The sequence below is a fragment of the Petaurus breviceps genome, unplaced genomic scaffold, assembly GCF_028583685.1.
Source record: "Petaurus breviceps papuanus isolate PSGF00001 unplaced genomic scaffold, PetGlider_PUasm1.0 186, whole genome shotgun sequence".
Lineage (NCBI taxonomy): Eukaryota > Metazoa > Chordata > Mammalia > Diprotodontia > Petauridae > Petaurus > Petaurus breviceps.
Window position 1 is genome coordinate 33,338,871 of NW_027185798.1, and position 13,851 is coordinate 33,352,721.

General features: G+C 42.8%; 1 protein-coding gene and 1 long non-coding RNA gene across 4 annotated transcripts in view; one reads left to right on the forward strand and one right to left on the reverse strand.

The window, feature by feature from the left end:
• The window catches only part of LOC138162744 (uncharacterized), an 8,973-nt gene extending 7,442 nt beyond the window's left edge, over window positions 1–1,531 (reverse strand). The window contains exons 1-2 of the long non-coding RNA XR_011168704.1: window positions 1,407–1,531; window positions 223–331 (exon numbers count right to left, since the gene is read on the reverse strand). This is a non-coding gene — a long non-coding RNA (uncharacterized lncRNA). The remainder of the gene's footprint in view (window positions 1–222; window positions 332–1,406) is intronic.
• The window catches only part of HJV (hemojuvelin BMP co-receptor), a 5,580-nt gene extending 1,051 nt beyond the window's left edge, over window positions 1–4,529 (forward strand). The window contains exons 2-4 of one of the 3 annotated variants that reach the window (XM_069090145.1): window positions 668–903; window positions 1,402–1,967; window positions 2,596–4,529. In XM_069090145.1, coding sequence (XP_068946246.1) covers window positions 813–903; window positions 1,402–1,967; window positions 2,596–3,216 — 1,278 coding nt within the window. In that variant the 5' untranslated portion in view covers window positions 668–812 and the 3' untranslated portion in view covers window positions 3,217–4,529. The remainder of the gene's footprint in view (window positions 1–667; window positions 904–1,401; window positions 1,968–2,595) is intronic. The other 2 variants (XM_069090147.1, XM_069090144.1) reach the window with 2 other exon arrangements.
• The last annotated feature ends 9,322 nt before the right edge of the window (window positions 4,530–13,851 follow it).

Here is a 13,851-nt window from a genome sequence, read left to right on the forward strand (position 1 = left end):
TTGAATGTGTGGGAGGTGGGGACAAAATATTCTGTATTTGCAGGGCTGAAAGGATTAGTGATTGAGAGCAGCATTACCAGAATATTAGCAAAAGTAAAGGAGTTATCGGATCAGAAAAAAAAATTGATTTGCACACTTGTTTTGCACTTGTTTTTCAATGGAGAAGGCATAGCAGGTGGCTAACACCTATCTAGTATGCTCTAGGTTGCAAATGAAATTGACCTGCATGTCACCATTCAAAATAGGCACTGGATAGCCCTAGTTTTATCCCTTCTTTTTCATTCTGATCCAGGTGTGAAGGGAATGGAAAGTCACCTGTTCTTCAGTAAACCTATAAGCAAATGAGTTGTATTGCTAAAATGTTTCCAGAATGTATTCCCATTGAAGGGCCCATTGGGGGAACAGAGCAGTTCTGTCCGTCCCACTGGTCATTTGGTTTTTGACCCCTCTACTGTTTGGTCAGCTCAGGATGGGTCGGTACAGTGGACTCTGCTCCCCACCCCCCCAACACCCGCCCCATCCTCCCTCCACCTCTGACTGGGGTGTTGCACAAGGGCCCAGGGGTGACCATGGGAGGAAAACACAAGGCCAGAAAGGTCCCCCAAGCTCTAAATCCCCAGTTCTCTCCTCTCCTTCCTATCTCTCATCATTTCTTTGACCTCCCTAGATCCCCTATAACCCTTTTCACTCAGACTTTGGCTCCTTTCACTTCAACCCCCAACCTGATTTCTCTTTGACTGAGGTCCCTTCCAGGGGATCCAGGCAGCAGTTGGAAGAGACCTGGGGACCAGGGGCGACCTGACTGGATAGGGATGAGGGAACCAAGTCACTCCACAAGTCCCTGGTCCCCCCGTGGCAGCTCACTAAGCACCCTCACTCTTCTGCTGCTCTTCTGTGGACATGGTAAGGGGAAGGTTAGGGAAGGGTCTGGGGGAGGCAAGGAGAAAGGGGAAAGAAATAAAGGTCTGAGGGATCCCAATCATTCGGATCCAAACTTGGGACTACAACCACTATATTACATATCAAGGAGAACTCTGTTAGTGGAAAGGAGGAGGGAGAGACCCTGGGAGGCAGGGTAGAGAAACTGGCAAGAGCCTTTAGCTGAGGGAGGGTGTTTCTTTGGGAGAAAGACTCAGGGATTACATGCCTTGTACAAGGGCCATAGTGAAAGGCAAAGGGGTTGGCAATTTAACTGAGGTTAAAGAAGTGGTCCTCAGTTAGCATATGGTATTTGAAAGGTTGGGGCTCTCCCAGTGACCTGCGGGAGGGGTGCCTGGGGCTACTCTGGTTGAGGATAGAGTCTGGGGCCTTTCTGACAATAACATCCTCCACTCTCCATCTTTTCCCCCTCTCCCCCCAACCTTTCTTCTCCCACCTCCCATTCCCTCCTCCCCCCACCAGCTCACTCTCAATGCAAAATCCTCCGCTGCAACGCTGAGTATGTATCATCCACGTTGAACCTACGAAGTGGGGGATCTTCTGGAGGGAGCCGGGGAGGTGGCGTCCGGGGCCCAGGGGCCAACTCTGGAGGCCTCTGCCGTGCCCTGCGCTCCTATGCGCTCTGCACGCGGCGTACAGCGCGTACCTGCAGAGGGGACTTGGCCTTTCATTCTGCTGTCCACGGGATAGAAGATTTGATGATCCAACACAACTGCTCCCGCCAGGGTCCCACGGCCCCACCCCCTCCACAGGGTCCCGCCCCTCCTGGCGCTGGCCCCGCCCTCTCTTCAGGCCCACCTGCTCCGGACCCCTGTGACTATGAAAGCCGGTTTTCTAGGCTGCATGGTCGTCCCCCGGGCTTCCTGCATTGTGCGGCCTTCGGGGATCCACATGTGCGCAGCTTCCACCACCACTTTCACACGTGCCGTGTCCAAGGCTCCTGGCCTCTTTTGGACAACGACTTCCTTTTCGTCCAGGCTACTAGCTACCCGGTGGCCACAGGAGCCAACGCCACTGCCACGGGGAAGGTCAGGGTATAGACCGTCAGTCCTTGAGAACAGCTTTGGTTCGATTCCCACGACCCGCACAACCACTTGCTGATTAGTTTCTTTGGCATGGGTTACTGCCCCCCCCCCCCAACTATACACCAGCCATTCTGGTTCTCAGTGGTCATTCCCATATTGTAATTCCATGCCTTTGCCACCCCCTCTCCCAGTCAGACTCTCCCTCTCCGTTACTAGCATTAACTACTTCTTCCCCACTGCTTCTCATCGATTCCTTTCACTACCAGCATCTCCCTTTACTCCTACCTATTGGTTACTTTCCACGTCCAGGGAATCCAGAAGAAAAAGTGGGAGTGGCAGAGCCCTAAGTAAACAAAGATTCAGAAGGGGAAGTTTCTAAAAGAGAGGAACTCACCACTATGGGAGCTGCTAAGATTAAGAGTGTAGGTAGGAGGAGGGAGGAAGGAATGTTAGATTTGAACTGGGAACAGGGACTGCTTGGTATTCAGGGAGGCCTAGGGGAAGGTATGAGTGCAGTGAAAAGGACCAGTGTTTTAGCATGAAATAGATGAATCCAGGGCTGTGGAAGAGGGTGATTTTAGGGAAGATCAAGTTGACTAGAAATGAACCTTTCTTCTCCTTCCCCAAACAGCTCACCATTATATTCAAGAACATGCAGGAATGTATTGACCAAAAAGTCTACCAGGCTGAAGTGAACAATCTGCCAGCAGCTTTTGAAGATGGATCAGTCAATGGAGGTGACCGGCCTGGAGGTTCAAGTTTGACCATCCGAGCAGAAGCCCCTGGGAGCCACGTGGAGATTCGAGCTGCCTACATTGGCACAACCATCATTATTCGGCAAGCCGCTGGTCAGCTCTCTTTCTCCATCCGGGCAGCTGAAGAAGTGGCAGGAGCGTTCTCAGCTGAGCAAGATCTACAGCTCTGTGTAGGAGGATGTCCCCCCAGCCAGCGGCTCTCTCGATTGGAGCGACAACGAAGAGGGGCTCTGACCTTTGATACTGCTAGGCAGCTGTGCAAAGAAGGACTACCAGTTGAAGATGCTTATTTCCATTCATGTGTCTTTGATGTTCTGACCTCTGGTGACCCCAACTTCACTCTGGCTGCTCAAGCTGCCCTAGAGGATGCTCGGGCCTTTTTGCCAGACCTGGAGAAGTTGCATCTCTTTCCTCGTGATGCTGGAGTTCCCCTCAGGCTTACAGCTCACCTGACCCTAGTACTTACTGGGATCCTTGTTTTCTGGTGTTTCATCTGATGAACACTCCCACAACCACTTTATTAACCCAACTAATGCTTTGAGGGCCTTCCTGTGGCCCACCTAAGGGAATCATTTGGTAGGAACAACATGGAGAGGGGACAGAGTATTAGAGGAAAGGAAGAAGGCAGGGGACAATCTCAAAATGACGTGAAGATATTTCCCTAGATATATAAAAATGGGCTAAAATTAAGGGTTGGAATGACCACAGGACAGAGAAATGGGGATGGGGACAGGAGTAGGACTAGAGTCTTTGTGGTCCCCACCTCTCTAAAGAAGCCTTTAATGAGCTTCCCAGTCGTTATAATGAACAAATTCTCCTAGTACTGTTCCGTCTGGAGTGATCTAGAGTCATGGAAGGTATGAGGTCATGATTTCTTAGTAGAAATAATTTAAGAGGTATACATGTTCATTACCTTAAAAAAAAAAAAGCAATTTGGTATATACATGATTTCACTGGTATAGGCACTCCCTCTATCAGTGCAGGTCAAAACCCCTTCAGGTTTTTGTGTCCAGTTCATCACTACATTTGCCCATAAATCCACCCTATTAGATTTACCCAACACACTGGTCTCCCTCTTGTTCTTTTAGTATCACAAGATGCCAATAGACTACTAAGATTGTCAGTCCTTCATTTTCCATATATGATTCATCACCTTTTCTGGTAATATATCTCCTTAATATTTTTTACATGACTTCTCCAGTGAAAGTTCTTTTTTAAAAGCAACATTCTGCAGCATAGAGATTTGGAGTAAAAAAAAGAACAAACCCTGCGTTCAGGACCTGGCTTTGCCTCCTCCTAGCTCTGTGACCCTGCTATGTAAGCTGCAAATTCTTTAAGTAACAGTTTCCTTATCTATAAAATAGGAATAATAATACCTACCACTTAGTAAACTGTGAAATGGTATTCAAATGTGAGCTATTACTTAGACCCACCATGTGTCTTTTCATGATCCTTCTGGTTATTCCTAAATTTAATTCTTCTGAGATCATGATCTTCCATGATTAGAAGCCATGTTAGCATCTCAAGGTAAATGAATATTGTTATTTTGAAAGAGACAATTTTTTCAATACAGAGCACTTTGGGATCACTGAAATCACTGCACAACGCACAAAATGGAAAAAAAAAAAGACAAAGATCCAGTGCTTTTCATGTACTCTTTTCCTTTTCAGTACAAGTATCATCTGTCAGGAAAAGGGCTATAAGCATGTTTAGTTCAGGAACTATTTTCCTTTTTGTCCTTGTGTCCTCAGTGCCTAACCTAAATTAAGAATTTAATAAATGTTTGTTGAATATAATTGAATGAAGGAAACTGCTTTGATTTCTTCTTTTTGAACCGTCGGAGTGGAATTTCTCTCATTTTGGGAAGGGGTGCTTGTTAGAAATTCATCACCTCCCCTCATATAGTCTGCAATTAAAATCTTTAATTCCATAAACATACTTTTGTTGCTTATTCTGAATCTTCCAAAGGGGACCTGGAGACAGAGAAGCACTGGGTGTAACAGAATTGTTTTTCAAGTAATCAGCAAGATGGGAAGGTTGGAGGTAAAAAGAGAAATAAATTCTGTTTTGAATATGTTGTTTGAGATGCCTATTGTCCATCTGGTTGAAAATGTCCAGTAGGCAGTGATTTGAGACTGGAATTCCAATGAAAGACTAGGATTGGATATATAGATCTGGGAGTCATCAAGAGGAAGTGATGAGGTCAACAAGAGAGAAGGTAGAGAGAAAGCAGAAAAGGGCCCCAGATGGAGCCTTTCCATAGTTAGGCATGACAGACAAAGTAGTGGAAAACCAAGAGAGAACAGTGTTACAAAACTCAAGAGAGGAGGAAATATTCAGGAAAAGGTGGTCAACAGTATTAAATTCTGCAGAGAACTTAGAAGGAAAGACTAAGAACACTGAACAATATAAGCACACAGTATCTTAAAAATCTACTTAAGCTATTAAAGCTTAAAACTATACCAAGGGGGCAGCTAGGTGGCACAGTGAATAGAGCACCAGCCCTGGAGTCAGGAGGACCTGAGTACAAATTCAGCCTCAGACACTTAACACTGACTAGCTGTGTGACCTTGGGCAATTAACCCCAATTGCCCTGTCTTCCTCCCTCCAAAAAGCAAAAAAAAAATAAAATAAAAAAGTTAGTTTATACCATACAATCTCTTTAAGAAGTGTGAATTTTTTTGCTTAGGTCAAGAAAGACTGACTATATTACTCATATCCATTGAGCTGAAACATAAAATAGCATTCAGCCTATCTGTGAGTTCAGCCCAGAGGAGCTCAATCTAGAATTGTAGCTTTCAATTCTAGGGCTGAAGTAACCCTAGACAGCAGAGGAAAACAGGAGAGGCTTAAATGCTTTATAAGAGAAGAAAATTAGAACTCAGGAAAGAATCAGGGTTTAGTATAAACAACTCTGCACTTAAAAGCCAGAAGACCTTAATTAGATTCTCAACTGGGACTTACTAGTTGGTTAGTTGTCGTCCTTCATTCTCCAAGAGGAGCGAAATGACATCACTATGTTGGAGTCAAGGTAGAGTGTGTCCATCTGTGGCTGAATACAAGCTTGGAGGGTTCTAGGACAGGTTGGACACACAGTCCACATGAACAGTTGGAGTGGAGATGTCTCTAAATGTGAGCATCTCATGTTTCTTTGGAGCTACTATGATTTTGCTCCACTTGTAGATGTGTCGTGGTGCTTTCCTGCAAGGGGCCATTGCACTGTCAGGCACCTGTGGTTCACTCCCTTTGTAGGCATACCAGCTTGTTGACTAGATTAGTTTTGATTTTAAAACCTATGCCAACTTCACCATACTCCCCTTCACTTTGGTCACTCCAGAAAAACCTGCATCCAGCTCCAACTTCACTAAGTTGACCTTCATTTGCCAGCCTTGTTTCACTAAGGGCTACTATTGGGAGGTGATAAGCACTGTATTCTCTCAACAAGAGTGGTTCATCTTTTAAGTCTACTGCATTTCATGTTGTCTGTGTGTGCACATCCCATGTGCCGATGACGGTGAGTGGAATCGTCTTTCTGGAAGTTTGTGTTCACTTTTTTGTGTGCATTTTGACAGCAGGGTAGGCTCCCCACCTGCCGCAGTAAGCAGGCCAGGGATGGGTGAAGCAGTTTTTAGGGTGCCTTTTCTAGCCCCTTCCTCACACCAGGAGGTGAGCAGTGCAGTCCTTTGAAAAGGCTGATCAGACTCCCCAGGGGCCTGCTGAATCCCATGGCTGCTTCAGTCCAACCCTATGGCCTGGGCAGCCTGTGTGCAGGGTTGTGACTACAGCTCCCAAAATATCCAAATCGCTGCTTCATCATTTGCCTGTCAACACAGGATTCTGAGGTAGGTAAAAATGGTTGAAGGGCCTGAGCAATGTCTTCTGATTTGCAAATGAATTCAGTTTAAGTGAGGCAGAGTTGCTCCAAGTTGCCCACCTCGCTCTCTCTTCCAGAGTCATTGAAGTCCAGTGTCAAGACAAGGTCAAGAAGACTGGTGACGGCTCTGTGTGCAGCGGATGATCTTGACATCTTCAATGTCTAACCAAGCTCGAAGCACTCCACAGTCGATGTTTATTGAAGGAAATTGTTCTCATGTAAGGGGAAGTCTTCATGTTTGGGGTAGATACCTCCCTAACTCACTGAAGGGTTTGAGACCCCTTAGGTACCCTCAACCTGATTTAGCCCACCTGCTGCCAGGGTTTTGCCAGGGTGTGGCCACTGAGCATGCTGTAGCTTCTTGGAGCCATAGGTAGGAGTTGGGTGAATCAGTGGACACCAAAGGTGGAAAGCAGCCCTGAAAAGGCTCTGCCATTCTCACACCAGAGGTACTGGTCCTCCCTGAACACACCCTATACCCTGTGACTTACTAGTTATATATGTCACAACCTTTCTGAATTTGTTTCCTCATGGAAAAAGTAGGTACAGTAATATTTGTACTACCTATCTTATAGGGCTGTGGTGATGATCAAATGAGATAATGTATATAAAGAACTTTGCAAGGATAAAGCACTATTTTCTTCCAAATCCTGAAGAGTTTAGCTAGGAGGGAAGCTTGGTCTCTCCAGTTTTGTGCTGGAGTTTTGAGTCCTGGGCCCTTTCTGCCCTCTCCATCCCGCCCCTCCCCCCGCCCTTCCACTCTCCACAATAAACAGTTTATTTCAGAAATGTTCCTCATTCGCTCCTTTACTCAAAAAGAGGAGAATATATCAAGAATTCCTGGTGCTAGTGGTACTTCCCACATCAATCCCCTACCCAAAAATCTTGGCTAAATAACTTTAGTTCTCAAATATCAAGAGACTGCTCAGTCTCAGATGAAGATAGGAAAGAACAACCAGAAAGATGGAATAGTAAAGCTCTTAGACCTATTAAAACTTTCTCTAAATCTGCTTTTTCTGCCTTCCCCTCTCACCAAGTCAAACTATTTGCCACCACTCCCCAACAATGAAGAGGAAGCCAGAAGCTGCACGTATTTCCTGTGATTAAAATAGCCTGTGAATTGGGTAGTAAGCCACTGGGAGAGGTCATAGAACTCAGAAAATCAAGTGATCTGGAATCTACCTCCATTGTTCTTTGACTCTGGGTCACTTAACCATTCTCTCTGGGACTCAGTTTTCTGAACTGCTAAATTAATTCATTGCTTCAAATAGCCTAGGTTCAAGTTAGTGGAACTCTGACTCAACACCCACTTTCCTAGTTTGTGTGGATAGGAAGTATCATAGTAAATGTTAATAAGCAAACTCAGTTGGTTTGTAGCCACATCCCCATACCACTACTAATATCTACCGTCATCTACCATCCACCACTTACCTTCCACTGCTAAAAAATAGAAAATTACCCAGTAAAGCTTTGGATTGCTGAATAGAACAGGTACTTCCTGTTAGCCAAAGGACAATCGGGGAAACCACAGTAATCAGGAGGGAGAAGGAAGAGGTGTGGGTTAGAATAGATAACACATATAGGTTCATTAGGCAAAGATAACTAAAAGTAAGATGCCTACAAGTCATGACAAGAACATAGGAGAGATACAATTCTAGGCAAATATCAACAAATTGATTCTTTTTTTGCTTGCTATTTATTTTTTTTATTTTTAGACACTTTTATTTAAAGTTTTGAGTTCCAAATTATAGAATCCCTCCTCCCTAAACAAGTAGATATAGTTATACATGTGCAATTATGAAAAACATTTCTATATTAGTAATTATGTATGAGAAGACTTAAATGAAAGAAAGTGAAAAACAGCACACTTTGGTCTATTCAATTAATATCAGTTCTTTCTCTGGAGGCAGAGTATGCTTCATCTTTAGTCCTTTGGAATTGTCTTAGATCATTGTATTGCTGAGAAAAGCAAAGTCTTTTACAATCCTTCATCAAACAATATTGCTGTTGGTGTGTGCAATGTTCTTTCTGGTTCTGTTCACTTCACTCTGCATCAGTTCATGTAAGTGTTTCCGGGTTTTTCTGAAATCACCTTGCTTGTCATTTCTTATAACACAATAATATTCTATTACAATTATATATCACTACTCGTTTAGCCATTTCACAACTGAAGGGCATCCTTTTGATTTCCAATTCTTAGTCACCACGAAAAGAGCTACTATAAATATTTTTGTACAAATGGGCCCTTTTCCCTTTTTTTTTTTTTAAATGTCTTTGGGAAATAGACCTAGCAGTGCTGTTGCTAGATCAAGGGGTATGCAGTTTTATAGTCCTTTGGGCATAGTTCCAAATTGTTCTCCAGAATGGTTGGATCAGTCACAACTCTGACAACAATGCATTAGTGTCCCAGTTTTCCCACTTACCCTGCAACATCCAACACTTTCCTTTTTTGTCACATTAGCCACTCTGATAGGTATGAGCTGGTACCTCAGAGTTGTTTTACTTTGTATTTCTCTGATCGATAGTGATTTAGAGCATTTTTTTCATATGACTATAGATAGCTTTGATTTCTTCAACTGAAAACTGCCTGTTCATATTCTTGGACCATTTATCAACTGGGGAATGACCTGTATTGTGATAAATTTGACTCAATTGTCTATATATTTGAGAAATGAGACCTTTATCAGAGATACTTGTTGAAATTTTTTCCCAGTTTTCTTTTTATCTTATAACTTTGATTGCATTGGTTTTGTTTGTGCAAAAACTTTTAACAAAATGATTCTTGATATTGCTTTCTCCCTGGATGAAGTCAAAACAACCAAAGATAAACCCCCACCTCTCAATCTCTTCTTTATTATTATTCTACTGAATAATTGTCTTTAACCCTCTGGAGTGTAGTTTGGGTCATTTTTTTTTAGGTCCCAAGACAGTTAGGGAGGCTTGAGAGCTTTCTTAAGCATGAGAACCAAGGACAAACAAGAACAGACAACAACTGAGTCTGAGAACCTTAGCAATAAAGTCAGTACATTCATCTTCCCACTGGGAGGCAGAGTGAGGCAGATGTGGTCTAAAATTGTGCAATAAAGAATTTCCCAGAAAAGGGTAAGTTAGGCTAAGCACTAGATGTCCTATCTCCCTCAAATTCATAAACACAAATACAGTCCAATTTTCCTTCGTGGAAAAACAAAGCATCGCCCCTTCACCTCTTCATCATCCTGCTCTGGTACAGGACAATGTAAGCTTAGGGCATGGGGAGCTGAGCCTAGACATGCTCCTGAACGAGAGGGAAAGAACAGTCAATCTAAAAACAAACAAACAACAAAAGAGTTTGTTCTGTCCTCTGCCAAAACTACAGGAGAACTTGGGGCTAGAATGAGAATGAGGAGCAGGAGAAAGGATTCCCAACGCTCAAAGTGCAAAGTACCTATTAAAGGCATCTGAAGAACTTTAGAAAAATGAGGAATGACCCTTTTTATCACCCTCTGACAATCTAGCCTAGGTAAATTCTGCCCCAATTCAGGAGGCTCAATTAGAATAATTAAAAACATCCTCAGAAGTTTATAGGTACCCATTTCCCAGAAAAGGCTCCAAGGAATTTCTTGAAGAGGTATGAAAAGAGAGAAAATGGTGACCAAAATTTCAGTTTCTCACCTAACTTCAAGCTTATTTCATCTACATTGCTTTGTTCAAAGATAGACAAGCTCCTACATAAGCAAGAAAACAAAAGCTGGAGAAAAAGAAAGTGACACACAGAGATACAATGAAAATGAGAGACAATTTGTGGGATCACTTCTAAACAGGCTCCAATTTTGGCTAGCTTCTCTCCTCACCCCACTCCCCAACATGGGAACACTAGGAACCAAACAGCTCTGGAAAATATCTGGCAACAGTCCTAGAACAGCCCTGCCCAGTCACATGTTACTTGAGCCTCATTCTTCCTACTGCTATTGATAAAGCTAGACAATAACTGGAAAGAGTACTGATTTTTGAATCAGAGGATCTGAGTTCAGTTCTTTCTTTTACTATTTACTACTTATATGATCTTCAGCAAGTTATTACACTTCTCCAAGCCTCTGTTTCCTTTTCTGTAAAATGGAATACGACTAGATGATCTCTATGGTCTTTTTAAGTCCTACATCCTATAATATTTTAAATTCAGTCTACCATCATGTACTTCATATTCTATTAACTCAATAAACATATGAAATACCTACAATGAACAATGTACTCAGAAAACACAAAGACGAAATAAGAACATGCGTGTACTCAAATAGTTTATAATCTAGGAGGTAGGAAAACCAAATACAAACACATAACTAGCTCTAACATGATAAGTACATAGAAGTAGTCCAAACAGAATGGTTGAAGAGATTTGAAAAAGGAAAGCTCACTTACAGCTAAGAGGATCAAGGAAGGCTTCATCGGAGGAGCTAGCAGTCCAGCACAGACTTCAATATTCATTTAACAAACAGCAAGAGCCCGATGTATATAAAGCAACACATTCCTTACTGTGGGAGATACAACTATGCTAAGTATGCTTTGGCTTACTCTCCCAGAGCCAGGCTGGCTATATTTGCCCCATTGAGTTCTAGGGATACCCTGAGGGCTTGGAGGTGTCTCTTCTCTACTGCCATTCATCCAAGCCTCTACCTGTTATGTCTGCCCCCCAGGGTTAGATGTCAGTGAATAGCACTCCAGTGCCATTTAGGCACTTGATGTCAATTACCTTTTACTTCAAGGATATGGTAAAGTATCAACACCAAATGATCCCCTCCAAAAAATCTCCTAGGCCCATTCTCCCCCTATCAAACCTCCCTTATCCCAGGCTCTGGGCACAGTTGCTTCAAGCATTTATCCCACCAAGTTGTTCCTGTCCACATATGATGTCCACATATGTCTGCTGGATGAATCCTTGTCTGAACTACTACTCCTGGGCTGTATTCAGAAGGTCACTCTGCAATTTGGACACTGATGCAAAGCTGGACATAGGACCTGAATGCTGTCACAGTGAGCTATCACTCTCCTGACTTTTTAAAACTCACAAAGTCAAGGTGTCCAAACCTTTCACCTAAAGTAGAAACAAATAGACAAATGCTAAGGCAGGTGAAGGGCCCAGGCCTGAAACCACAAGCTATGTGTTAGGGCCTCTCCCCTGACAGCATTTCCTTTCAATAGACTCTGCCATCAAAGGAGTCTACAAGATCCCCCAAGAACACAGTCCAAAAGAAAAATGGTCAAAGCTCAGGCTGCTAGTCCTTTTTAAGCGCTTTTGTAGCCCAAGAGCCTCCTGTTTCCATGGGGTTAGTTGGCCAGAATCAGATGTCTTTGTATGCTACAATATCTCTTCAAGACATTTCCATGACATGTCATCACACTTCTTTCAAAGGCAATTTCCCAACTTCTTACATGGGAGGAGATGCTTTCAGAGGTGTTCTACCAGTATGTTAGTCCATAGCAGTATGTGTGCTGGTTTGCTATATGTAGGCAAATTCCATTTCTAACATGCTATGTTTTAATTTATTCATTAAAATTAAGTTGTCTAAGAAATGGGGTGAACATTTTTACTCCTCAGTTGTTAAGAAACTCCTAACCTAGGAGCGGCCAGGTGGCACAGTGAGGAAGAGTGCCCACCCCACCACCTGGGATCAGTTCAGGCCTCAGATAGTTGGCACCCACACAAAAAATAACTGGCTATGTAACCTTGAGCAAGTTACTTAACCCCAATTGCTTAAAAAAAAAAAAAAGAAACTCCTAACCTAACCAGAGGCAAATTGGTGTATTGAAAAGAACACTGTATTTAGAGTTAAAAGTCATAGATTTGAGTCTTAGTTTCTTTATCTGTTTTCTTTCCTTTTTTTTTTTTTTGCAGGAGGGAAGGAAGGGCAATTGGGGTTAAGTGACTTGCCCAAGGTCACATGGCTAGTAAATGGTACGTGTCTGAGGCCACATTTGAACTCAGGTCCTCCTGACTCCTGGGCTGACTCTATTCACTACACCACCTAGCCGCCCCTCTTCATCTATTTAAAAAAAAAAAAAGAGTTGGATTAGATAATTTTTAAGGTTGCTTCCAGATTTAAATATGTGTTCTTATATACAAAGCTACAAGGCACAATGGATAGAACACCAGGCCCAGAGTCAGAACAGCCTGAGTTCAAATATGGCCTCAGATACTTATTAGCTGTGTGACCCTAAGCAAGTCACTTAACCCTGTTTTCCTCAGTTTCCTCATCTGTAAAATGAGCTGGAGAAAGAAACAGCAAATCACTGTAGGATTTCTGCCAAGAAAACTCCAAATTGTGTCACAAAAGTTGGACACAATTGAACAAGAACAATATACAGAGCACTGCTGAGCACTGGGGGTGCAAATTCACACTTTTTCTTTTTTTATTCTATACATCTATTTCTCTCGTCCATCTCATCAACCACCATGGATTAAATTATAATTTCTATTCAGATGATTCCTAAATCTACATATCCAACCCTACTCTGTCTCCTGAGCTACAGTTCATCATCACCAACTTTTGGACATCTCAAACTAGATTGTCCTATAACTATATAAAATTCAACATGTCCAAAACAGAACTTGTTATGTTCCACACCCTGCCCCCCATCCTCTCATCTCCTGAATTTCTCTATCACTGTTTAACTCATCTCTCCAGCTCTAGTTCCTAAAGTAAGGCTTGATATTGCCCTGGTTCCCCTGAGCTTCTGCACTGACCTCCACCACTTAGTATTAATTTCCCCTGAATTTTCAAGGTTCAGAGAGCTGCATCGTCAGAATGGGGTCCTAGGAACATCAGGACTGTCACTGGTTATACTGAAAGATGGCTTGTTTACTTGTACTGATTGTGGATTTGCTGGCAACTCTCTTACTTATTGCCTGCAGGCTTTGGACTAACTTTCTGTAGAGTTCTGAGATAGAAGAAGTAATTTGGTATACTTTCTCATTGGATTTCTTGATCAATAATAATCTGGTTTGAATGTGAGGTTTTTGCTGGAATAAGTATATGGGAGCTGGATAGTCTGCCTCAGTTTAGGCAGCCATCTGGAATGGAAATCCCTATTCTAGTTGAGTATCACCATCTCTCCAATCATACATGCTTCCAAATTTCAATGTTATCCTCAATTCCTAACTCTCATTCACTCCATATATCCAATTTATTGCCAAATCATTGTTTCTATACAACATCTCTCATGTATTTCCCTTTCACTAACACTGCTAGCATTCTAGTTCAGGCCCTTATGATTGTTCACCTAA